Genomic DNA, 25,040 nt, shown 5'->3' on the forward strand with positions numbered 1-25,040 from the left:
TATTAATAAATTTCAAGGAATGTGAATATTTTAATCTATTCATGATAAATTTCCGATTCGATTCTATACTAATAATAACAACAATACAAATGTAGTTAGAAGCACGTTAATGTTGCAAATGTTTAAGATATACATAAAGTTGATCGTCAGCTTAACTCGATTTTGATAAATTTAAAAAATGACGGACAAGATTTATTAGATATTGATTCGTCTGACGATATTGATACCGAATATAAAAATCTTAAATTTACTTTCATATAAAGCTGTAATGAATGACCAATTTTACATATGATTTTTTTATAGAAAATTTTAAGTATATTTAAATACCCTTAAATGAATTACCATAACCACTGTGCAAACCCAATCAGCAGTTGGGCCATATGAAACGATTGGAACACAGCGCGACACTGCTGCTGCCATTGCCACTGTTGCTGTTGCTCCTGCTCCTGCTCCTGCTCTTGCTCCTGCTGCTCCTGCTCCTGCTGCTCCTCCTGCTGCTGCTGTTGCTGCTGCTATGTGTGCCAGGCAAAAGGCCAAACGCATGTGTGGCCAGGATCCCAGCTGCCTCCCCGTGCTCTGCTCTGCTGTGCCTCGCTCCTATGTGCAGCACTACTACACAGCAGAGGAGCTCAGGAGCACGGGGCACACAGGACACAGGACATGGTACATAGGGAGCGAGCGAGAAGGATACTAAAAATCGAACAAAATGCTCGGGCGAGTGAATGAAACGAGCCTATATATATGCAGGCTACCACTGCACATGGGGGCAAAAACCAAGCCAACGAGTGTGTGTGCGAGTGTGTGTTGGAACATGGCTGGGATATGGCAGGAGGAGATGGTACTAGGGATGGAAGGAGATGGAGATCTGGATGATGATGTGGGGCGAGGGTGGTGGTGCACTTGCCGTGTTGAGGGGTGGACCTACGCATCGGTAGCTGGACTGGTGGCTACCTCAAACGCATCGAATGCGCATGGAATCGAACTCTAACGTTGATTGTATTATATTGGCAGAGTTCAGAGCCCACATCCCCCTCAACACCCCTCACCTGCCTGGACCATGCCGCCCCCACCTGCCCCATAACTCTGGTTGTCCATCAGACATCAGTTCAGCGTGCACTTAAATGCCAGAGTGTGTGTGTGTATCTGGAGGATGTGCCTCCCACACACACACAGATGCAGCAAATTGAATAAACTCTCAAATCAAATTTTTCTCCATTTTGCCGAGAGAAAGAACTTTGACTGACATGATGCAGGAGCAGAACCAGAAACAGGACCAGAATCAGCACCAGGAGCTGGAGCAGCATCCACAGAGTCATATGTAGGCGGTGCCATCTGTGTGTATCTTAGCCATTTAAAGGGTCAATGAAATGCAAAAGTCGGCAATGATTTGGGTTCCCAGTCCCCAGTCCCAGTGTCTATTGTGTCATCTTTCATTTTCACTGCCTGATGGTTTTTAGTTTTCTCAAAATATTGCCCCTCATTTGATGTGGAAAACTGATGGATATTATGGGGGGAGCAGTGAGTTTTATGATCATTGATTTACTTGAACAAATATATTTGTTGACTTTGGGTTAAGGAGGATTGACTTGACTTTTGATTTTGAGGGGATAATGTTTTTAATAAATATTTAGAAAGAAAAGGAAAGCTGTTAGGGATAAAGATCTATATAAACTGTAGTTTAATTACCAAAAGATTGGTTAGAATTTATATTTAGCAGCTAATTCTAAACTCTTTGGAAATTAACATTAGTTGCCTCTCTCTCATTTAGTTTTATTAAAGTAGAAATAGTTTACTATACTCCTTACCTATATTTAAAATCAAAACTATAACATTTCTTGTTCCAAACCTTCCTTTCTCAGTACAAAATGATCCTTAAAACTTATTAAAGGTATGAAGTAACTTAATAAATTCCTTTGTTTACTTAACTTTTGGCTTAGAATTTAAACACAAACCTTGACTTTTTGGGTCTTTAATTAATCGATTTACGTATCCTTTTGTTTCCAACTCATTGACTGCGTCTTTCTGCATCCAGAACCTGGCACTCCACCTGCCTTTTTAGGCATTGCGCACACCTTTAGTCAATGAACCCGAAATGGAAATTGTTGTTAAAGCTAGGAGGGGGATGGCTGATGAAACAGGATGCCAGAGTCTATGCAAACACAAAGGCGAGTCCTTGCAGACACACACACTCGCACACACAAACAAAGAAATAAAGCACACATTTGCAGCTGTTTTTGGGGAAAGCCGCAAAGTAAAGACAAAATGTAAACAAAACACTTTTACCTTCATTAAAATTAGGTTTAAATATTACTCCTTTTTCCCTCGACATTCGTTTTGTCTTTCCCTGAGTTTGTTCAACTTGTGTTTTGGAGGTCAAATTACGAGAGCAAGCCACAGCTTTAGACCAACTTTGCAAACGGGCCACCTCTTTAACCCCCATTCCTGGTCACATTTAAAGCCGAAAAATGTTATATATATGCATGAAATGGAGCAAAAGTTGTAACAACATTTGGGCCAGTCTAGGAGAAAGGATTTGTTCTGTATATTTTTTGTTTTACTTTGTTGAGGGTGAGGATTTTGGGGGGGGGCTCCACAGTCTCACAGTTTTGTGGATATTGTTTGCAATTTGTTGAAGGTCAAACAATTTCGCTTTTTGGCCACAAAATTTGTTTTTATACTCGTCGTTTCGAGGAAACTTTTCAGTTTGCCTACTTTCAGGCAACTTGACCCAGTCAACCAGAGTTTGTTTGCTGCCCAAAAAGTTGGGGCTTTTCCAGAGTCAGCAAAGAGGGGGATTTCCCAGAGATAGTTTCGTCTGTTTCGAGGCTAGACAAAGGACCACAAATTAAACTTAATTTATTGGTTTAATGTATGCTTTCCATGAGATTGTTTAAAAGTTATTTGGTACACTATTTAGTGTCTCGAAGAAATGTGTTTAACTATACATCTGTAATTATGTTTTAAAGGAGATTGTTTAACCGTAATTTACTAAAATATTTAGAATCGCTGATAAATGTTTTCAACTAAAGAAAGAATTAGATAACCTTTCAGAACAAATTTATAAATAAACTTACTTGTTTATAATTCATTAATCAAGATTATTTTACTCATACTTTGAATGCAATATTAATTAGGATAATTCTTGGTCATTAATTTTAATTCTCGGGCAATGAAATGAGATTTAATAATTCCCTAATCTATGCTTTAATGTTGTAATTCAATTTAATAATGTTGTAATTCAAATTTAATTTTCTTTATTGTTTTGTTATTTCTTATACACTTAAATCATTTACATGTTACCAAGTTAGTTGGTAGACCTTTAATCAAATGTAATTTTATTTGCAATGTAAATGACCTTGTGTAGTATAAAGATAACCAGGATTCATTGCAAATCCTCATTCTCAATCCCAAGACCAACTTGTTCAGGCAACAAGTTCTCCCTTTGGCTGATACGCAAAACACACAAACACATCGTCTGGCAAACGATTTCCGGCTTGCACATTTTATGCAAGTTATATAAAATGCCAAACTAAACCACCCACAAGCAGCAAGGAGCAGGATAGACGAGGACAAACACAGGACGAAGTGCCAGGATGCCCCGAGAGTTGGCTTTTTATATTTTTCTCCTTCTCGTCGTCGTTGTCGTTTTCGTATTTGGCAAAGATAAAGTTTTGTAATAAAAATGTCTGCCGGCAGACACCAGTCAGAGGCAGAGGGATGCACAGGAGGGTCAGGGTTCAGAGCAGGATGAGGAGGTGGAAGCCATCCAGTCGAGGCAGACTTTCTGTCTAGCACTTTCGAGCCCGAAGTGTGTCAGCAACTTTGCCACGTCCTCGTCGTGAACGTGTCCTTGTCCTTGGCCCACACACACACACACACCAGCATAGACGATTTTATATATATATCTAAAGGCAACATATATATATATATATATATCTATATATAAATATTAAGGGGTAGAATGGGTAACGAACTTTCACTTTAGTTGGCGCTGCTTTGAATTTACCAGAAAGACAAATATTGAGTAACTTGTTGACAGTCTGCAGTTTTCTCTTGGTAAATAATATAAAGAATTAAAGTCAGATTAAGAATAAACACACACTTGCTTTTAAACACATTTTATTTAAATTGATATTTTTGGTTGATTTAAAATTTCGCTCTAAGAATTTCACATTTTAGTATACAAGACTTGTTCCAAGTTTTACCATTTTTTCTCCCACGGATTACCTTAGCATAGAATGTGGGTATAAATGTTGAACTTAGATTAGTATCATCTTTGTTTTTAAATAAGAAATTTTGTTGGGTTTTTTGTCAATGAGTACGATTATATGCTGCTGTGCTGTGTGTATTATAAATATTTTTTGTGAGACACCCTTAAGACCTTATGCATTCTTAAGTACAATCCTTAAGGACTGACTTATGATTCGTTGGTATGAATGTGATTTCCCTTTTTTTCTTTCTGTGTGTGTGTGTATGATGAGAGTCTACAAAATGCGAGTGATATGCTTCCGATTAATTATTAAATTACAACGATATATGCACGTAAAATCGCCTATTTAAAATGCTAATACAACTACAACTAGGTGTGTGTTTTGTGTGTGTGTGTGTTTTATGAAATGCCCCCGTTAAATAAAGAATATCCTACGCCTTGCGCCTAATGCCAATCAGGCAGAGCACAAAGAAGATGATCGTCCAGGCGGTCATGACCAGGAAACCATTGTAGACCTTGGCATTGGTGATGCCCCAACCCTTTTCGATCACATTTCTGGCGGATATGGAGGGTATGGTGAAGGGTAGGACCATTACCAGGTCCTGCAGGAGCTGCGGCATGCTCTCCAGGGGCCAAAGAAGTCCTGAAAAGCGGATTAATCAAAATATTATATTATATTAATATATATTCTGGTCTTAGTTTAACTTACCACAGAGAATAATCATGGGATAGAAGGCGCCAGTGGCCACAAAATTGGCCTCCGTATGCGATTTACAAAAGACGGATATGAAGAGACCTAGTAAAAGCAATTTCTTGTTATTATAAACATCTTAAATACAATATTAAACATATTACCAAACAGCATGCCACAAAAGGCAGTCAGTGTGAGCAATCCAATGAGTGTTAGGGTATCCCCATTGTTGTAGGTATCAAAGACCAAGCCAATGTACATGATCACCTCAAAGGACTGCAGGGCCATAATAATCAATTGAGTCAGAAGATGAGCCCAAAGCATTTCCGTGGCCGAAACACCAGCCAATAGAGTTCGATCCCAAATGCCATCCATTCGCTCCGAAATAAACACCGCAGCTGTCATCAAAGTGGCCAAGAAGAAGACCATGCTACAAGACAATCAAAATGGAGTTAATTTGCAGTCAAACTCAAAACTTAAAACTAAAAGAAGTAAAGCAGATTTAAAAGTCATTATTTGGAAATGATGAACATGGTGTAGAGAGCTTTTTCCGAATCGTAGGAGAACCAAAAAATAGGATAGAAAACATTAGCTCATAAAATGAAAAGCATGAGTATTTATACTGTATTATCCTCAAGGATACTGTACTCACGTCATTACCACACCAGGAGCACAATATTGCTGAAATTCAATCTCCGTGCTGCCAAAGATGGGATCCTGGAACTGCACAGGCAAATCCACAATGGCTGAGGATACATTACAATCCCGGACAACGCTGCGCATAAAGGTTGTGAACTTGTCCCTCAGCTTGCGTTGCATAAAGTAAGCCACTTGTTGATCTGCGGAAAATCTAGATAGATTTCAATATACTTTGGGCCCCAGGCCCCAGATTCTTACCTGTCATGTCAATGTGAATGCTTAGTTCGGCAAAATCCACGGCACCATCGGTGGCATGAATGCCATCTTCGAGGACCGTCGATATCGAATCACTAAAGTTCTGGGCAAAATATAAATAACCCACAGTCATGGCCTTTTTGGCATCACTAATGGCATCCGCCTCACTGGAATAGTACTTTCGTGTGGCCACATCATCGCCCAGTTCTCGGATGTATCTGCAGGATAGCTTGTGGAACTGACAGAGTTCGGTGTCCTCGTCGTGGTAAACTGTGATTAGACTATCATTAAAACACTCCCCATAGCTCTGCACTTCGCCGGAGTAAACTCCAATCTCTAGATTTGTAGGCGTCTTGCCAATGGCAAGATAAAAGCAAGTCAATTGGATGATGGGAAACAATAACATGAAGATAATGCCACTGAAAAAGAAAAGGTTCATTAGATAGAGATAATTTATAGCTTAATTCTAAACATTAACTTACGATGGCTGCCTGAATAATTGCACAAAGTTCTTGGTCATCAGAGCCTTGACCCTGCCCTTGGTGGTAAAGAACACCTTCTTACGATTCTCATTTGGTGGCTCTTCAAAGGGTATTGGTGGCTTTTCGGGTGTTGTCAATTCATGAGTGTCTATAACTTCAGGCGGCAGTATAGCCGTGGGCAAGGCCTGGTTCTTATTACGATCCATGATCTGAGCCAGCTCATCCTCATTCCCTTGACGCTGACTCAGAATAAGAAAGGCATCTTCAATGGATTGAGTGCCAAACTTGATCATAATATTGGTGGGTGTATCCTCCGCCAGGAGTACGCCATTGCGCATTAAGCCAATCTGTATAATAGTAGAGAAGGTTAAAAATTTAATTTATATTCTTAAAAAATCCTAGACTTAGACTTACGCAATTGGCCTGCTTGGCCTCTTCTATATAATGGGTGGTAATGATCACAGCCAATTTGCTATTTCTGGTGGTCTCCACAAGGAAATCCCAGATTCTGTAGGGTCATGAATAAAGTTAAATGTATTCCGTTGGAATTACATAGCACCAAACACTTACTTCTCCCTCAACATGGGATCCAGTCCCACAGTGGGCTCATCTAGGATCAGGAGCTCGGGATCATGGATCATGGCGCAGGCAAAGGACAACCGACGCTGCTGGCCACCGCTACACTGCTTGATCATCTGTGTGGCTGGCGGCAGCTGGAGAAGCTCCTTGAGCAGCTTAAACTTCTCCCGGATGCGATCATCATCCAGGCCATAGATGCGACCAAAATAGAAGATGGTCTCCTTGACCGTCATCTCCTCCACGAGGGCAATCTCCTGGGGCATAAAGCCCACCCTTGAACCGGGCACACCACTGCCAGGTTCTCCTGGCTTAACACCCAGCACAGAGACTTCGCCGCCATTGAGACACCTTTGGCCAACGATGCAGGAGAGCAGGGTAGTCTTGCCACAACCAGAGGCACCAAGCAAACCATAACTAAAGAGGGGGCAAGGCAATGAAGAAAGTTATAGAGATGGGGATTGGGGAATAAACTCTCATTTCGAATGCCACTCACATGGAGCCACGCATCACGTTCATATTCAGCTGGTTGAGCACAATCTTGGGATTCGATTTGGAGCCATAATACTTATAGCCATTCCTCACTTCAACGGCAGCCATCTTTGAGTTGTGAGCTGGGGGAATATATAATATTAATTATAGAAACGTTCTGGCATAAATTAAGTGTCAACAAAGGTTTATAATTGTACTCAATCAATTGATTAAGTGAGTCATTAAAGTGAGACAGTATTAAATGTAAATTCCCTTTTAATATCTATCACAAAGTAGTTAAACTTGTTTTATAATTATCCGTCAATTGAATATAATGTGTATCTATCTGCCTAGGATTATCCAAAATGATTTGCGTCAACAAACCGCATTTTCTCAATTTGGTTTTATGTATTTTATTGATTCGCCTGCCTTTATGACATGCACGTGCCGAGTTGCTCAAAGCACTTGCCAGATCCATAATTTATTTCGGGTTTGCTATATGTATTCTAAGTACTTGCTAATTAGACAACTTTGACGCTTCACTGAAGATGAAATAAAATCTGTGAATTCTATGTGCCAACTAAGCCAAGAATTTTGGTTCAATGAACTCTTGAAATATAACTTAAACTATACAGAGTTATAAATCAAAGTTCAACTAGCAAACAATTGATTATTACCTAACCTAAATTATGAAAAATATATAATGTAAATGTTCTGAATGGAATATGAGTCACAAAACAAACTCTCAGTTCAAGTTCAACAAAAGAAAACACTTGGAAATTACTTGGAAAATGTATTTCTACGTTTTAACTGCAGTCGCAGTGACAGGTACTTGTGATGAAAATATCTGACTTGACAGATATTGCGATACAATATTGTGTTAATAAGGGAAAGAGTCTCACACACTTTAGTCAATCTGAGCAAAGTCACAAGGCGCCGACTTACACGGAACAAAACCTTTCAGTTGAAGAGTCACAGAAACGTCTTGAATAACAATATATTTACTATATATATATACACACACCTGCGGATCAACGTCGGGTGCAAATGCATTTAGAATAAACAAATGTTCTGCAAAACTGGACTGTAAAAGCACAAAAGTATATATGAAATGAGAAAGGGGTCCAAGGGGGCACAGGTTGAAAATGTATCTTACAGATACACATCGCGCGACGAGGCAAAAGCGTGTGAAGCATGACAAATAGATGTATTCACGGGTATCAGTAGAAACTTGAGTGTATAAATTTAAGCAAAGCAAATGTTTACCCATTGTGTGACCTCTTTTAGTTTTCGGAAATTCCAGCAATTATTCACAAATTGTACATTCTACAATCCCAGGGCAGTTGGTAATAATAATTTAAATTGAGTTCTGCCAAGTATAAATGCTTTTGTTTTGCTAAAGTCTGTTATTTGAAAATGGTAATTATATATATTTTATTACCGGTTTTCTTCTTTTCATTCCCAAAGCCACTAGAAATTCCTTTCGCAAATATATGTTATATATACAGATACAGATATATTTTTACCTATAACCGTGTGTAGCATGTGACCTCGCTAATCAGACTTTGACCCACTTTGAGTGCCAACTCATGCTTTAGTCTAGAGCCAAAAATAAACTAGTTACTTCATTGCAATCGCATCTATTTATCTCTCTGGCTTATGTATCTATCTTGGCATATGTATATCATTTATATATACAACATCCAATGATAAAAGAGGGGAGAAAAAATAAAACCCCAAACGAAAAGCACCCATAAAGAGTTCGAAAGTAAAGCCCAAAATGAAATAAAATAAATAAAAAATAAACGCTTACCCAAAAAATTAAATTGAGTAAGGTTAGTAACACACAGTCGTGGTCATAACTTGATGCCTTGTTTTTGAGGTTGTTTCTGCTGTGTTTTTCATTGTTGTTGTTTGCTTAACATTGCAGCAGATGACGCAAAGGACAACAATTTCAGCATGTTATTTTTTCGGGTATATATATATATATTTTAACACTTTTTTTCGGGCCAAGTCGAACGACAGGCGTGAACAAGTGTGGCACACAGGTTGTGTATAATTCAAGACCTTTGACCCAGTGAGACCTTGCTTGCTATGCTGAATTTTATAACATAAATATTGAGTGATTATAAAATAAAGTATATCTTAAATAATCCTTTTTTTTTAACTATTTTTATTCTATTAAAATTAGCATCTCTTTATAAAATGAAAGCAAAGCGCAATCCAGAGAATCTTCCTAAATTTCTTCTAGGAATTTAGATATATCAAATAGCTTTTAACATGAAATATTTATTCGCACAGGCACAACCCTAGTATATTTTGAAATTTGGTAAAAATAACCGATCTTTAGCCATTTTTATGCAAAATTCTAACCAAAAAACTGGAGAAATATTACAAATAATTCTTAAATTCAAAATTTTTTAAGAACGTAATGTTAAAGTTCGATCAGTAAAAAATGTTGTGAAAGAGTTTTTAAACGGAAATTAAAATGAACTCCTTAAACAACCTGCTGCATTTGTCTTCTGATATAGTCTATACCTAATTTATATATATTAAATAATGGAATAATTATATATAGTATTAAATCTCTCATATATTTTATACATTTTACAAAGCAAACGTAACATTTCCTCTGCGATTAGCATGAAAAATTCCCTTTGGCAGATATCGGACGATATCTTAGTTGATTCCCTCGACCAACACCTGCCATTAAAGATATGAAAAAAAACCCAAAATTAACAAAACACAACAAAAAAAAACTATATAAAATAATATAAACCGAGAAGCGGTGAAACAACAAGCATCAAGGTTGCACCAACTGGTTAACGGGTAACCGCTGCTGACGTTGTAACACAATTGCTGCGAGGGATTCCAAAAAATTAGTGTCTTAATGGTTTATCGATGTCGCGTCGCCAGCCGAAGCTGGCCTCTTGTATATGCAGTCGCAGTTTATTTGCCAATGTTTTGCAATGTTTGCAATTGAGCCATGATGGCCATGAGCCGCTTAGAAAAGAGCGACAGACCGCCAAATTGCTTTCTCAGCGCCAAGAACAGCCAGCGGGCATGGCCAATGGGGTAAATTATTATTACCACCAACGAGATCCGCCCCTCTGACCACTTTTTGAGTGCCAAATGGCCAACAAGTTTCGTTGTCGTTGTCGTTGCCTTGATGCAGTTTAACGGCTTATTTAAGCGGCTAAAGCTAACAAACTAGGTAGCACTGAGACCCCAGACCCAACGCTCATCGCACTGTTAGTGGGTATTTAGATCGTGCAACATGTTGCAGCAGCAACTAGAGACAGACAGAGAGAGAGAGAGTTGGTAGTAGCCAGCCTGCCAACTGCTTCCTTCTCATTTGCCGCCGACTCTTTTACGGTTTTCTTCTTTCTCCTTTTATCGTTTTTGTGGCATGGCCACTTCTTATATAATGCCACAACAATCATTTCGGTCAAACTGCAACGGCAGCAACAGCAGCAACAGCAACTGCAGCAGCAGCAGCAACATATATCTGCAACAGCTGTCTGCCTCAGTTTGTATAGACTGTGTTTACATCATTCACTTTTAGACAGAGTCAGCAGTTTAAGTTTTAAATGCAATTTAATACAAGTTTAAGGAAGTTAGTATAAGTTCCTAATTTCCCAAAATTTAAATCAGTTTAGCTTTGGTTAAATAAATATCTCTATGCAACTATTTGCAGAACTTTACCAATAAACCAAAGACATAATTTTCAATTACATTTTCTTAACCACACTTGCTAAATGATTAAGCATTATTAAACTTATAAAAGTATCCGCATATTCTATTATTTTTAATTACATTTTCTTTACGACACTTGTTGAATGATTAAGCATAACTCGTCTTGTCCATATAGTTTTATGATTGTTGTTTGGTTATTTTTTGCTGCTGTTGCTAATTTTCGTTAGCTCATTGCACGGGCTTGATTATAATTTTTGTACTTTTCATTATATGCGCCTTGTCCTAGTCGTTTTGTGTTTATACCCAGACAGTTAAGCGGGCTTTTGCTTTTACCTCTGTCTATCTCCCTATTGCAGTTTTGTGTGTCACACAATAGCCAACTTTTTGTAATCATTTTGTACCCGGTCATTGGATAATTTTAGCCATTTTCTTGCGATATTATTGTGCCAATGCTAGGAGGAGTGTGAAAAACTAAGTGAGTTATGTAAAGCGAGACAGAGGGGGAAATAAATGCGCATCACTGAGATGCAACTCTCAGGTATTACCCATGCACCTGGCTAAATCAATTTGATTTCGCTTTCCCAACTCCCACTGGGAGATACCGAAAATAAGCAGAAATCATTTGAGAGACAGACCAGACGGAAAGAGATAAAAAATAGTGGAGGGAAACTGTTGCAATATTTTGCATTGCTTAACCGACAGACAGTTCAGGTCTTGTTCAGCTTTATGCTTTTTACACACATCAATTTTTTCTCTTTGGCTCGGAGGGAGGGAAAAGCCAACAAAACATAATAATTTAAAAATAGTGTTAGGCTGCCGGTTAGGTTGTTACTTTATTTATTTTATTTGTCACACTTTTTTCTTCGATTTTCGTTAATAAAGAGCTTCTTGTGTTTACTTTGATTTGATTTTTTAATATTATTTACAAAAACACAGCCCGAAATTCACGCACACTTAAATTTGAGGCAAGAAAAACACACATGTGGTCATGCTTGGCGGCAGTCCGCTCAAGTTTGTGTCTTAAGTCTTTCGTTTTCCTTTTGCTTTTCGCTTGAATTGTGTGTGTGTGTGTGTGTATTTTCCTCCATACAATAAATGTTGTATGGAATGGGTAAAATGAAAACGAAATTAATTTTTTCCTTTTTGTAATAGTTCACAAGAAATGCGGAAACTGGGATGTATATATATTCTCACAAACACTTTATTTATATTAATTGGAAAAAACTCCTTAATCGTACCGTATTCACTGTGTGATTTTCCTCGATTTTTCCTCTCTTCTAACTTATCGTATTGCGCACGCGCGCTTTCGGTGTTGCAATTTTTGTTGTGACCTGCTGCTGTTTTGTTTTTTTTTTTCTTCGTTTTTCTTTTGCTTTTCGCCGATTTTGAAGAGTGGCTGTTTTTCCGTTTTTCGCGGTCTCGACTGTAGTATCGCTCCGCTGGCCCCAAGTGTCGCTTGCGAGCTCCGTTTGTCGACTGAGCCCAGCAAGTGCCAGATCGCGTACTCGCAAGCTCAAAACCCAAAAGCCGATCCCAATCCCAAGCCCAGCCCAGCTCCGCTCTCAGCTTTTAGCGGCGGCAGCGAGGCTTTGGAAGCGGTACAGAAAAATGTATATGAAAAAATAGAGTTTTAAATGTATGCGAATTTTTTTATTTTTGCCGCTTCCTTGGCAAAAAATAAGTGTATGAAAAAAGTAAAGATAGATTGCTTGAAATAAAATTATTAATGCAGCACAACACAGCACTTTTTTTCTAGCTATACAAGTAGTTTTTTTTGTGTCTGGTGGATTTTTTTAAGCTGACTGTATGCCGGTTGATTTAAATATAAATATATTATGGAATAAGGTATATATATTTTTGACTTTAAGATAATGTAAATGGAAACGATTTATTCTACAAACCATAACTTTAAGTTAAAGCTCTCTCTTTAGTCCATATAAAGTCACTTGAATGACTTTTTGTATATAAATTCCTATACTTGTTAATGACTTTAGCTCCCTGGTAGTTCTAGTAATAAATTTATTAATTTATTCAAAAGGGTTTTATAGTATGTAACTACAATCTAATCAACCTTCTACTCTTGACAAATCTAATTATTCTCTCTTTTTAATTGCAGGTATGTAATTATTGCTTAGAAACCAGACTTTTAAGAATTATTATTCTGTGGTGAGTTCAATTTTAAATATGTCAAGTAATTGCGCATTAAAGTTGGTATATTTGGTTTAATTGATTGAGCTTTCCTTGTATATTCTCAATTCTATATTTCTTATGTTTTAATATTCCATAATATTATATAAGAAATATAGTAAAAATCGATGAATTTAAATGAGAGTTTGAGATATATGCAGTGCATTTCCTTGTTTCCTGTATAAAAACTGTGTTTTTATATTAATCATTGCATGTCGTATTATCAAGATTTTTGTTCAGCTTCTGACATTATATCGTGTTAATTGAAATAAAAATTGTAGTCTGCATATTTCTCACGAAGATTCATTAAACTAATTTAAAAAGTTTTAATTCATATCCGCCCCAACCTTTGGACAGGTTTATATAAAAGTCCAATAAACTCTATTCTGCGGAAATTTAGAACTAAAGAGTTTTATACCCGACACAAGCCAAAATGTAGGGTTTAATTATATTATCTTAATCTAAAAGTTGTCTCGCAAAAATAGTAATGACTGAACATAAAAGCTAAATGGCTTAGAAACACAAACAAAAGTAACAAAGTTCAGAATATGATTTACTTTTGAAAGCAACTAAACTTAGACAAAGGTTAATATATTATATAGAAATAGGAATTATGAAAGACTTGTGTATCTTGTTCTTTTATATGCAAAGAAAACTTGTGAAAATCATAAACCCAAGCCATATTATATCCCTCATAATGCCTATTTATTAATAGTTTATTCAATTTTACAATATCCCTGCTGCTTATCGAAATGTAACACTCAATTTGGCCAATTCGCAAGCAATTTCCACACATTTTCGATTCAATCTACATACAATTAACCCATTTGCTAACCATTTAACCCCAATTTATCACAGTTTGGGTTTTCGAGATGCTGGTTTTCGCTTTCTGGCTGCTTCGCTATCTTGCACAAGTTTGCAAAAAACTATAGACAAAATAGTAACAAGTATATATAGGAGTATAAAAATTGGTTCGTAGCACTGCTGGGCTTTGTCCATTGTCTTACTCAAGCATAAACTTTATGGCACTCAAAACAGGCTTGTTTGCTCACATTTCGTATAGGTTTTTTTCTTCTGCGTTTGAAACATTCGTTTCCATGCAAAACAAAAGAGAGCAAAGCCAAAGTTCAAGTCTCCTCCGCATCCCGGACTCATCTCTTATCTGGCACATGCTCCGTCCTCTAGTCCCAGCCATTGGCTTTTAACATATTTATTTTTTTTTCTTGTCGTGTTCAAGGCCATGCGCTGGCGCTTTCTTTTACAATAGGCGACCTTGAAGCTGCGGCTTCGACTTCGACTTCGTCGGCGGCGGCAGCGGTGACTGCGCAAGCGCGCTTGGCACTCGCTCTTTGCCTGGAGGGGCTTACACTGAGAAAAAAAAGCTCCTAGCTTGAGTCGTTTAAAAAATGTTTCTTTTTTATATAAGAAATATAATGAAAAGTTCACAAAAAAATATAATTAATGGAAAAGTAATTAATTTTCATGATGAAAATAAATCTTTCAAGTATTGATTTATGTTTTAGCTATATATTTCCTAATTTTAAGGTTTTATTGTTTAGGATTTTCTGCTAAATCTCTAGTCTAGTTCGACCTAATATTTTATACATAATTCCAGACTTGATGTCTAGATCACACACATATCATTATAGGTAGGATTATCTAAAAGCCCTTATCCAAATCTCTTCAGATCTCAAAATACAAACTTGAGAATTTTTAAAGACTTCATTGCAAATATTTTTGGACATGCTCAGATGGGGAAAGTTCTTTATTTTACTTATTCCACACTAGTGTCCCTAAGCCTTTGGGTTTAGAGAAAAAATTTAGGGAATATTTTACAGAATATTATGGTATTTCGATTTCTCTTTATTTAAAGTTATCTGTTATTTCTGGCTTTCTTTTATATTAATCATATTTAAATTGGCTATAGTTTTGGGGATTTCTTTTAACAAAAAAATATATGCTTAAGTTAGAAATATATAATATTTATTTTTCAAGCTACAAAATATATAAATGTAACATTTAATTTCTCTCAGTGTCTGGAATGATTTTCGGTGGCTCTGCAGTTGGCACGCCGTGGTCGTGCAGAGGTTTGTTATCACAGAGAGCAAGGCAGTCGGTCAGCCGACAAATTAACCCACTTAGGGTGTGTTGAACGCGCCACTGCTGAGATGGCTCACCTGCTTTGCCAGCTCACCTGTTCCCTCGCTCGCTCGCTCACCTGCCATCAGTTCCCTCTTTTTTTTCGCTTCTCGCTCTTCGCTCGATCGGGTTATTGATCAGGGCGGGCAAATGGCAACGTTTAGCCACCGACTTGTAATTTTTCAGCTTAAACGTCGAACCGAGACAAAAATGTCGCAAACTTTTGTTATTATTGTTGAGATTGTGCAATTGTTAACTAGTTCCCCACCCTCTACACGCCTTTGCAGAGCGTCTGAATATTAGCTTAGGGTATTTTGAATATTCCCTTTCTAGGATTTCATTAATTTTATAAATCAGTATGAGACAGGAGAGATTATTTTTCATTTGTTTTCTACTCTTTAATGCTTAATATTTGGTTTTGGAAATGATCACTACATATTAAAACATAAATAATTAAACTGTGTATTTTTATATTAATTGATTTTTTTAACGTCTTTGAATACTCTTAACATTGTTAATAAAATTAAATAGGTACAACAATTTCCTCTTTTCCTGTATAATAAAAAAAAATATATATATTCATTTTATAGTGTATTTTTTTTGTTAATAGTATTTAGTGAATATGCAAGTTATAGCTTAATTCTCTTAAAATTCCCCAGCTCTCTCTATTTCTCTCTGATACCATTTAAATATTTTTTCTCTCTCTGCAAAGCTCTCTTGGCAATTGCAGCGAGGTTAAAGAGTTTTGTAATATTTATGAATTCGTGGTGTCCATTGAGGTATTTTTTGCCGCCGGTGGTAGCTCAAAGGGTTGAGACGACAAACACTGGAACCCGTAGCACTACCGGTCCGGGTTCGAGTCCCGGTAGTAAGTAGCATGGTCACCCCCGGACCTTCCTTCCATTTTCCATTGAACTTCTCCCCTCACTATTGTAAAAAAGTTGCTATACTACAGTAATTGTACAATAATAAAATTCAGCTCACTAAATAAAGCATTTTTAAAAAAAAAATTGAGGTATTTCAATTAACTGCATTATTTAAGCAAATAAATAATAATTGCGCTCCACCTTTGCCAACTGAATTTGCCGTTAAAGAATACAACAATGGTAAACCAAAGAATAGCAATAAAATAATTCCCTTGGATATACCGACACTCATTTAATTACCTGCGATATAAATCGGGTATTACAATAATTAAGCTACAATTAAAACCGTTGCTAAATAAATGGATAATAGCACTAAGCAAGAAACACATAGAGGTGTCAAACAGTACCAAAAAGTACTATCACAAAAACGGCTGAGCCTGGAACCCCAGAGCACCCGAACGATATGTCTAGAACCCCAGAGTGCCTTCGGCTTTTTCGAGTTCGAAGCAGTCGTTCGAAACCGAGCACAACAAGAATTCACTTTTCAGTGGCAGATCGACCGTGGAAGGATGAGCAGGGGTGCGTTTCTTTGCGCTGTGCTCTCGTTTCTTTGTATATGTGTATATGTGTACAAGCGCTCACACGTTTGTATGCGTGTGCAAATTTCTGTTCGCAGAGTCTTTTTCCTAGGTTTCGGACGGCCACAGCCAGTGGGCCCAAGCGGCGGCTCACTTGCTTATGACGTCACAGCAATACTTAGCGGCTAGCGCTTGCATTGGGGGACAAATTATTTAAGTTATCTAACTATAATTAACACTTATTTTAATTTAATTTTTGTTTTTCCTGACAATATATTTCCCAAAAGTCATTTTGTTGATGAATCATCGATGAATTGTTGATGAATGATCGATGAATTGTTCATGAATTTGTTGATGAATCATCGATGAATTGTTGATAAATGATCGATGAATTGTTGATGAATCATCGATGAATTGGTAATGAATTTTCATTGATGACAGCCTATGACATGCCCATGTTAAATTCATCAACAGTTTGTATAGCCTGTCATCGATGAATCATCAAAAGCACCCCCTTGACTGTTGATGAATTACTGATGACAGGTACTGCAGGGTATGTTGTTGTTGTCTATGCAAGTGATTTGCGCGTGTCACTTTTTGTTTTGTTTTGATTTTCTAAGATTCTTTGATTTGTTTTAATTATGCTTACATACATACATATGTCAATATCTATGTATGTATGTACATATGTACGCACTTTTTTGTTGTTGCTTAGCAAATGAAAAAAATTAAATTAAATAAATAAATACTTAAATAAGAATGCATTAACAATTCATCGATGATTCATCAACAATTCATCGATCATTTATCAACAACTCATCGATGATTCATCAACAATTCATCAACAAATTCATGAACAATTCATCGATGATTCATCAACAATTCATCAACAAATTCATGAACAATTCATCGATGATTCATCAACAAAATGCCTTTTGGGAAATATAGTCAAAAAAGAAACTTAAATTAAAATAAGTAGTAATTATAGTGAAATAACTTAAATAATGTGTCCCCCAATGCAAGCGCTAGCCGCTAAGTATTGCTGTGACGTCATAAGCAAGTGAGCCGCCGCTTGGGCCCACTGGCTTTGGCCGTCCGAAACCTATGAAAAAGACTCTGCGAACAGAAATTTGCACACGCATACAAACGTGTGAGCGCTTGTACACATATACACATATACAAAGAAACGAGAGCACAGCGCAAAGAAACGCACCCCTGCTCATCCTTCCACAGCCGATCTGCCACTGAAAAGTGAATTCTTGTTGTGCTCGGTTTCGAACGACTGCTTCGAACTCGAAAAAGCCGAAGGCACCCTGGGGTTCTAGACATATCGTTCGGGTGCTCTGGGGTTCCAGGCTCAGCCGTTTTTGTGATAGTACTTTTTGGTACTGTTTGACACCTCTATGTGTTTCTTGCTTAGTGATAATAGTCAACCATTCAGGCTTTCAACAATGACAACAAACTGTTGTTGTACAGGTTAAATTTCGAAAATATTTTATGGTTGACATTAGTGTGGTTCAAGGTTGTGCTTTTATAACTGGGAACTGGGTTTCATTTCCAAAAATAGTGGGAATATGCAATACAGTTTTAAAAGATTTTTGCAAGAAAAATATTACATAACATAGATCTTTTTAGATACGTTGAGTATTATCTTCATCTATTTGCAGTACGGATTAAATTTTATAAAATTAAGTTTTTAAAAGTTCAATATTTACTTTAAAAAATCTGGCAGCACTTTAAAGCTCTTTTAAAACTTAATTAAATATTTTTAAACATAAGCTTTTGCCGCTCTTTAAAGCTCTTACCACAAAAACTCTCTTAACCTGGCTTAAAAACGTTGTTGATTTTTTCCATAAACACGGATAAGCCCAACAGAAGCTCAGCCAGCAATATCATCTTGTTTACAAATTAGTCTCAATTAACATAAAATCCATTTATCCGCATTTAAGCTGGAAAAAAGCTGAGCAACAATGTATCTGCGAAATGTTGCTGAAACAGCAAACTATAACAACACTTAATAACAATACTTAATGAGCCTCAATTAGTTTAAATGAAATGAAGCTGCGGCATTTTGATCGACATCGTAGACTGAGGGCAGAGCAACAAATAGCTCCAACCGAGAAGTATTTATCTAATTGAGATTCATTTGTCATCAAAAAGGGGGATCAGGAATGTGCAAAATGAAATGTAGTCTAAGGGCTCACAGAGCTATTAAACCATTATTACCAGAACCACCATTCACAGGTCAGAGATCTTTGAGTGCTTACGTAAACTATAATTTTATTTAATGGGTAATTGAATATAGATGAACTTCTTAGAAAGAGCTGTCTCTTAAAATATATTACAAATTGATTTATTAAAAAATTCCAATACGGTATTTAAGTGCTAATTGTCTTGTACTAACTAGTTGGACGAGTTTATTACTCGCAAGATAGTAGTTATTTAATTTCTGTATCAATTTTAATTTAATTTTGTCTATTATACCCTTGCATGGTACTATAATTTTAATCAGAAGCTTATAACTAAGTGAAGGAATCATTTCCGACCCTATAAAAATTCCATATCGTGAAAAATGGAGTATGCCGATTTATTAACCTAATAAAAACTAGTATAGGAAAGCTTTCCGAATTGAAAATAATGCTTATTTGGCTTAGTTATGAGTTAAAAAAAAAAATTTTGGAAAAATTGTCATATAAAAATATTGACATAACGAATCAAAGAATCCTCAGTTATGATTTAATGATAATTATTAAATAAATTAACTAAAAATAAACTCTATGTTGTAAATAATACTTTCTTTTTGTAACAAAAACCTTGCTGTTATGGAATGTTTACGAAAAACTAAACACTGCTTAGAAGTGTTTACTAAGCGTAGTTTCTAGTTAGACAAACAGCCTTAAATATTGTGCAAATATAGAGGTTTTTAGTCTTTGGCAGCGGAAATATTAGACAGACTTCCCGGTTTAAAGGTAACCACTAAAAATTGAACTCTCATATTGAGATTTTAAGTGAACCTAAACATTTTGGTTCTCATTGTGGGATTAAAGTTTATATAGCTAATTGCAAATTAAAAGAACAATTAAATGTCACACTATAAATAATACAATCTGTAGAGGCTTATGACTATAGATATAATATATTTATAGAAATATCATGAAGAAAGGTGTTATAACTATAAAAAATGTACTTTGTAGTGCAATGATCTGACTCGTAAATTTCTATGATACATTATGTATGTATATAGTATATAATATAAACAAGTGCCTAACTTTAATTGGTCTTTATTTTCGTTTTAAAAACCATAATATTTGTGCGATCTTAAATATAAAACTCAATAAAACCATATAATCTTCAGGCTCTACTTTGTTTTCGCATCTTTTAAGTAGGCGGAACAGTTTAAAGTACCTTTAAGATCGATCTCCACGCCCATCCTTGATCTTGATCTACCCCAACCATCTGGGACCGCTTCCCAGAAGCCGTTAAGGGGTATCAGGTATCAGGAAGGGGGATCCAGCGGAAGTTGATAAATCTTTAGCGTAAAATTCCATCACGTTCAGGCCCCTCTGTCCGTCCACAGATATAGCCGCAGGCTGAGTTTACAGCCTTCAGACGACACGCCTCGAAAAAAAAAAAAACAGAAGAAAACAAGACCCGACCTGAGTCAGCTCCATATATATTTATAGATCACTTACTTTATAAATTATATTTTATTTCAATTAACTCCACGGTGTGGGCAATAACCGCTATCAAGTTCGACCAAAAAACGGATGTGTTTTTGCATACATAGCACTCAAGAGACTCAAGACTCTTGGCGGGAGATCTAAGCAAACAATTAGCTATTAACATTTCAAGCATTTGAGCAACAATTACATTACAAACTTACTTAAGCTTAATGTGCAAATATTTTGAGATCTTTATGTGCTTATTTTCTTTGTTTAAAATCAGGCATGAAATGGAGAGATCGACATCTGAGAGCTAGCTATACAAAACTAAAATTTTAAACAGTGGTGTGGAGTATTTGGGGTTTTAACTTTAACTCTAAAATCATAATATGTAATATACATAAATTAAAGTATTTAATTAGTTAATTAGTGAAATAATGCTGTTTGGGAACCACCTCCTAAAGATGACTAAATACCTCGAATAAAGCCTAAAGGTCAAGAATTGTTAAGTGCTTTCACCACTTGATAGGTCTAAATAATCCCCCATAAAGCTATGACCGAATAACCTAGAAGGGTTTACAACCCCATATATCAAAGTCTACGCCCCTGATTAAGCCACTTCTGACTCCAATTTATTTATATTTATTTATTGTTTTATTAGTCTTAAACAACAAAATGTGCCATGTTTTGGTAGCATTCATAATGTTTTGCCACAAGGTAATTATGTCGCACATTAAACTATATTCTGTATGTTGTATTCTGTTTAGGTTTTTCTCTCGTTTCGTTGCCAACATCTTTGAACCCAGGGCCCTGTTTTGTGCGTGTGTTTTTATTTATAAATATATATGTATATATATTTTTTGTTGTATTTAATTTTTGTAGCAGAGGCTGGTGCTGCTATCAGACCGCTCTGTCATTTTTATGATGGGTAATGTCTCGGTCAACGCTTTTAAGTCAAGTTCTGGGCTCCAACGATCGTGTGTGTATGGTTGTTTCTGGCTTTAATGGAAAGAAATGAGTTGGAGTGCGAGTTGTGAGCCATTGGCAAGCTATGAGTGAATCCGGCCCATAATTGCTCGAGGCAAAGCAGTTCATATATGGTATTTGTGGCGGGCATTAAAAACGCTCGACGCATTCGCCTTTTGGCTGAGAACGCGTTCAGAAGTTCGGCGATCGTGAGCTTGCGAAAGTGAAAACTGAAAACGGTTTTTAAAATTGAGAGTTTCAGAGTTTTAAATGAGTTAAAGAATCATTTAAAATGACTTGTATCACTCACATCTTGTGCCTGTTTTTAATGCTGCTACTTGTCTCTGCAAATCGTCGCATTCGGCGACAGGATCGCTCCCATCAGTTGCTGGCGGATATAGGAGTACGTCCTCAGTCCTGGAATCCCCGAGCCCTGGAGAATGGCATCCAGCAATATACTTATATTGATCGTAATCTGCGACATCTTTTCCTGGGCACCCGACAGCTCACTCTGGGCTGGGCCCTGAGCCACATTGAGGCACTGAGCAGCCGTGGAAGGCGTGAGGGAAAGATTCAGAAAAGGATATCCAAGAAGGTGCCATTTCCTTGTCCCACAAACAACACACGTTCTGTAAATCCACCCACCTCGATAGAGCAACTACGTCCTGGAGATATAGACATTATAGCTGCTTTTGGGGATTCCCTGTCAGCGGGCAATGGTATCCTTTCCAACAATGCCATCGATATGATCAATGAATTTCGTGGTTTAACCTTCTCTGGCGGCGGGATGGCAGACTGGAGACGCTTCTTGACGCTGCCCAACATCCTGAAGGTCTTCAATCCAAAGCTATATGGCTTCTCGGTGAGCAACAGTTTGGTGGCCAATTATCGCCATTCCCGGCTGAATATTGCCGAGCCAATGGTCATGTCCCGTGACCTGCCCTTCCAGGCTCGAGTCTTTATTGATCGATTGCGTCGGGATCCCAATGTGGACATGAAACGTCACTGGAAACTTCTGACTGTGTATGTGGGCAACAATGATATCTGCTCGGATCTGTGTCACTGGGACAAGCCGGAGTCGTTCTTGGAGCAGCATGCCGCCGATATGCGTCAGGCCTTTCGATTGCTGAGAGATCATGTGCCTCGTCTGCTGATCAACCTGATTGTGGTACCCAAGATTCAGGATGTGCTGTCCAGCATGACCCAGTTGCCGTTGCAGTGTTTTGTGGTGCATCGCATTGGATGTCACTGCCTGGTGGATGATCGTTTGAGCTCCAGTCAGTTGAAAGAGCGCCAGCAGACGGTACTCCGGTGGCAGCAACTGGATTTGGAGGTTGCCCGACTGCCCGAGTTCCATCGCGATGACTTTGCCATTGTGGCTCATCCATTGATCACTAATATTACGGCTCCCAAGTTACCGGACGGTGGCACTGATTGGCGTCTCTTCTCCCACGACTGTTTCCATTTTAGCCAACGAGGACATGCGATCCTGGCGAATTTGCTCTGGAACAGCATGTTGCTGCCCGATGAACTCAAGCCGCAATCTTCCAAGGTGCCCGAGGTGCTTGAGCAGATCGTCTGTCCCAGCCAAGAGCATCCCTTCTTTGTGGTCAGGCCCAGTTGAAGGTCAGCAGGCGGGTTAGGTTACCTGTTTTTTTTTTGAGAGGCACACGGGGGAAAAATTGTATAGAGCTTAAGCAAAAAGGACTGGTAGTTTATTTAACATTAAGGGGACACAAAAATAAGGATTATATATAGGATATCTGTAGGATGTTGCAGATTGTATTTATTTACATTAAAAATTAAGAATTGTGTTTATATTAAGGGGTTTACCAAAGTGGAAATGCGAGTTTGTCTAGTTTGAGGACAGATTTCAACAAAACTTTTATGTAATATTACTTTAAACATAACAACAAAAAAACCACAGTGTAAGCTATTTGTAAAAATAAATCTCGGTCTCTATAATTTGTAAGGTAAATAAAAGTTTATATATGTACCTTTTGCAGTTTGCAATTGAATTATTGGAACGAATCAGAAGACGATCATAACTAAGATTAAAAAATAAAGAATGCCTTTAAACCGATATTTTTATAGAATATTTTATATGACCATTTTCTTCGAAAAACTAAAGTTAGAAAAACTCATAGCTAAGCCAAAATCGAATCAATTTTAATTCGAAAAGCGTTTTTATGCTAGTTTTTATTAGGTTAATAAATGTACATACTCAATTTAAAATTTTCAAAAATTCAAATATTTGTTGCCAATTTTTGACAATTTGAATGATGTAACCCCTTATCTTTTTTTTTGCAAAAATAAAAAAATATCAAAGATATAAAATTCTTCCGGTCATGCCTAGATCGACTCAGCTGTTGATGCCGATCAAGAAAATATATGATTTATTGGGTCGGAAATGACTCCTTCACTTTCAATTTTAATTGAATTTTTTGTAATTTTTTGACAATCTTATCTTTTTTTGAAAAAATTTTCTGAAAACATGTCGGTGGTAGATGTTGCATAAACTAGATTGTCTTAAAAGTCTCAAATTTATTATTCAATTGTATTTAAAATAAGGGGACCTATTTTACAATTTCATCTGTAAACAGAAAAGTTATTTTCCCATTTCGGTTTGAAATCTTTTTCCCCCGCTCAGTGTCTGCTTTTAAACCCTTCTCTTCCTTCCTGCTCTTCTGCCCCGCCTCCGTTTCAATTATACATAATATTATGCAATTTTTAATTTATATTTTTAATTAATTAAAAAACACTAAAAAACAATACCAGAGTCGCCCTCCTTCCGTTCGTTATAAAAATTCATTAAAATACTTTTTGCTTATCCGGCGAAAGAATATTTTTTCCGGCTCACAGTAAACACCTCCTCCTCTCTCTCCTGACCCACCGCGTGACAACGTTTCCTGCTTATTACATTCCCTCCTACCCACCACAAATGCAGAAATTAATATATATATATAAAAAATAAAAAAAAGAATAAAAAAAAGGAAAGCAAGGCAACGCGCTTTCACATTTCCCGCATATGCAGCGGGAGGGCCACCTGCAAACCGGACAGTTGCCAATGGGCGGAGAGCAACCCCCAAAAGAATCCGATTCCGGACACATATGAAAAACAGCACACCAAATAATAAAACAAAAAAAGTATATCACAAAAAAAATTCAAAAAGTGTAAAAAAATGGGATAAAATGTACATATATGTATGTACAAACACACGCCCACTGCAAACAAGGCTGTCCATGGGATCATCAGAATGGGGACGTGGGGCAATAAGAACAACAACCAAATTGCGAAAAAAAAATGGTTAAAAATTGCGACTAAAGGGGGGGAATGGAATGGAGAAATGGGGTTGTAAAAATTATATTAAAAATGCACTGTCCGAAAAGGGCGTTAGCACAACCAGACACACATGCAAATACTCACACGAACCACACGTGGCCACAAAAAACAAAAAACAAAAAACGAAAAAAAGTAATAATAAAGTACAAGTTTTTTTTAACGGGGCTGGGTTTGTGCCATGGCGTTGATATATACACCTCCTGTGTATACAAATATGTGTGTGGGTTTATATGTATACCTATGATATAACGTACATATTTAAACATTTAACGAAACTGT

At 37.0% G+C, this 25,040-nt stretch overlaps 3 protein-coding genes across 3 annotated transcripts in view; 2 read left to right on the forward strand and 1 right to left on the reverse strand.

The window, feature by feature from the left end:
- LOC110183122 (neuroguidin) overlaps positions 1–25,040 on the forward strand; it is a 49,686-nt gene that overhangs the window by 7,057 nt on the left and 17,589 nt on the right. The gene's annotated exons all lie outside the window — the stretch shown is intronic.
- LOC110183121 (ABC transporter G family member 20) lies at positions 4,103–12,565 on the reverse strand. The gene is made up of 10 exons (XM_020951312.2): positions 12,259–12,565; positions 7,350–7,467; positions 6,848–7,270; positions 6,692–6,785; positions 6,278–6,624; positions 5,799–6,214; positions 5,554–5,740; positions 5,066–5,331; positions 4,920–5,006; positions 4,103–4,853 (listed from the first exon to the last, which is right to left on the reverse strand). Exons 2-10 carry the CDS (start codon positions 7,451–7,453, stop codon positions 4,642–4,644), a joined length of 2,136 nt encoding a protein of 711 aa, XP_020806971.1. The 5' UTR covers positions 7,454–7,467; positions 12,259–12,565; the 3' UTR covers positions 4,103–4,641.
- Positions 18,334–23,503, forward strand: LOC110183081 (phospholipase B1, membrane-associated). The gene has a single exon (XM_086831000.1). The coding sequence runs from the start codon at positions 21,711–21,713 to the stop codon at positions 23,040–23,042; it is 1,332 nt and encodes a 443-aa protein (XP_086687126.1). The 5' UTR covers positions 18,334–21,710; the 3' UTR covers positions 23,043–23,503.

Source organism: Drosophila serrata, unplaced genomic scaffold, assembly GCF_035046125.1.
Source record: "Drosophila serrata isolate PLE 108 unplaced genomic scaffold, ASM3504612v1 contig_240, whole genome shotgun sequence".
In the NCBI taxonomy this organism is placed as follows: Eukaryota; Metazoa; Arthropoda; class Insecta; order Diptera; family Drosophilidae; genus Drosophila; species Drosophila serrata.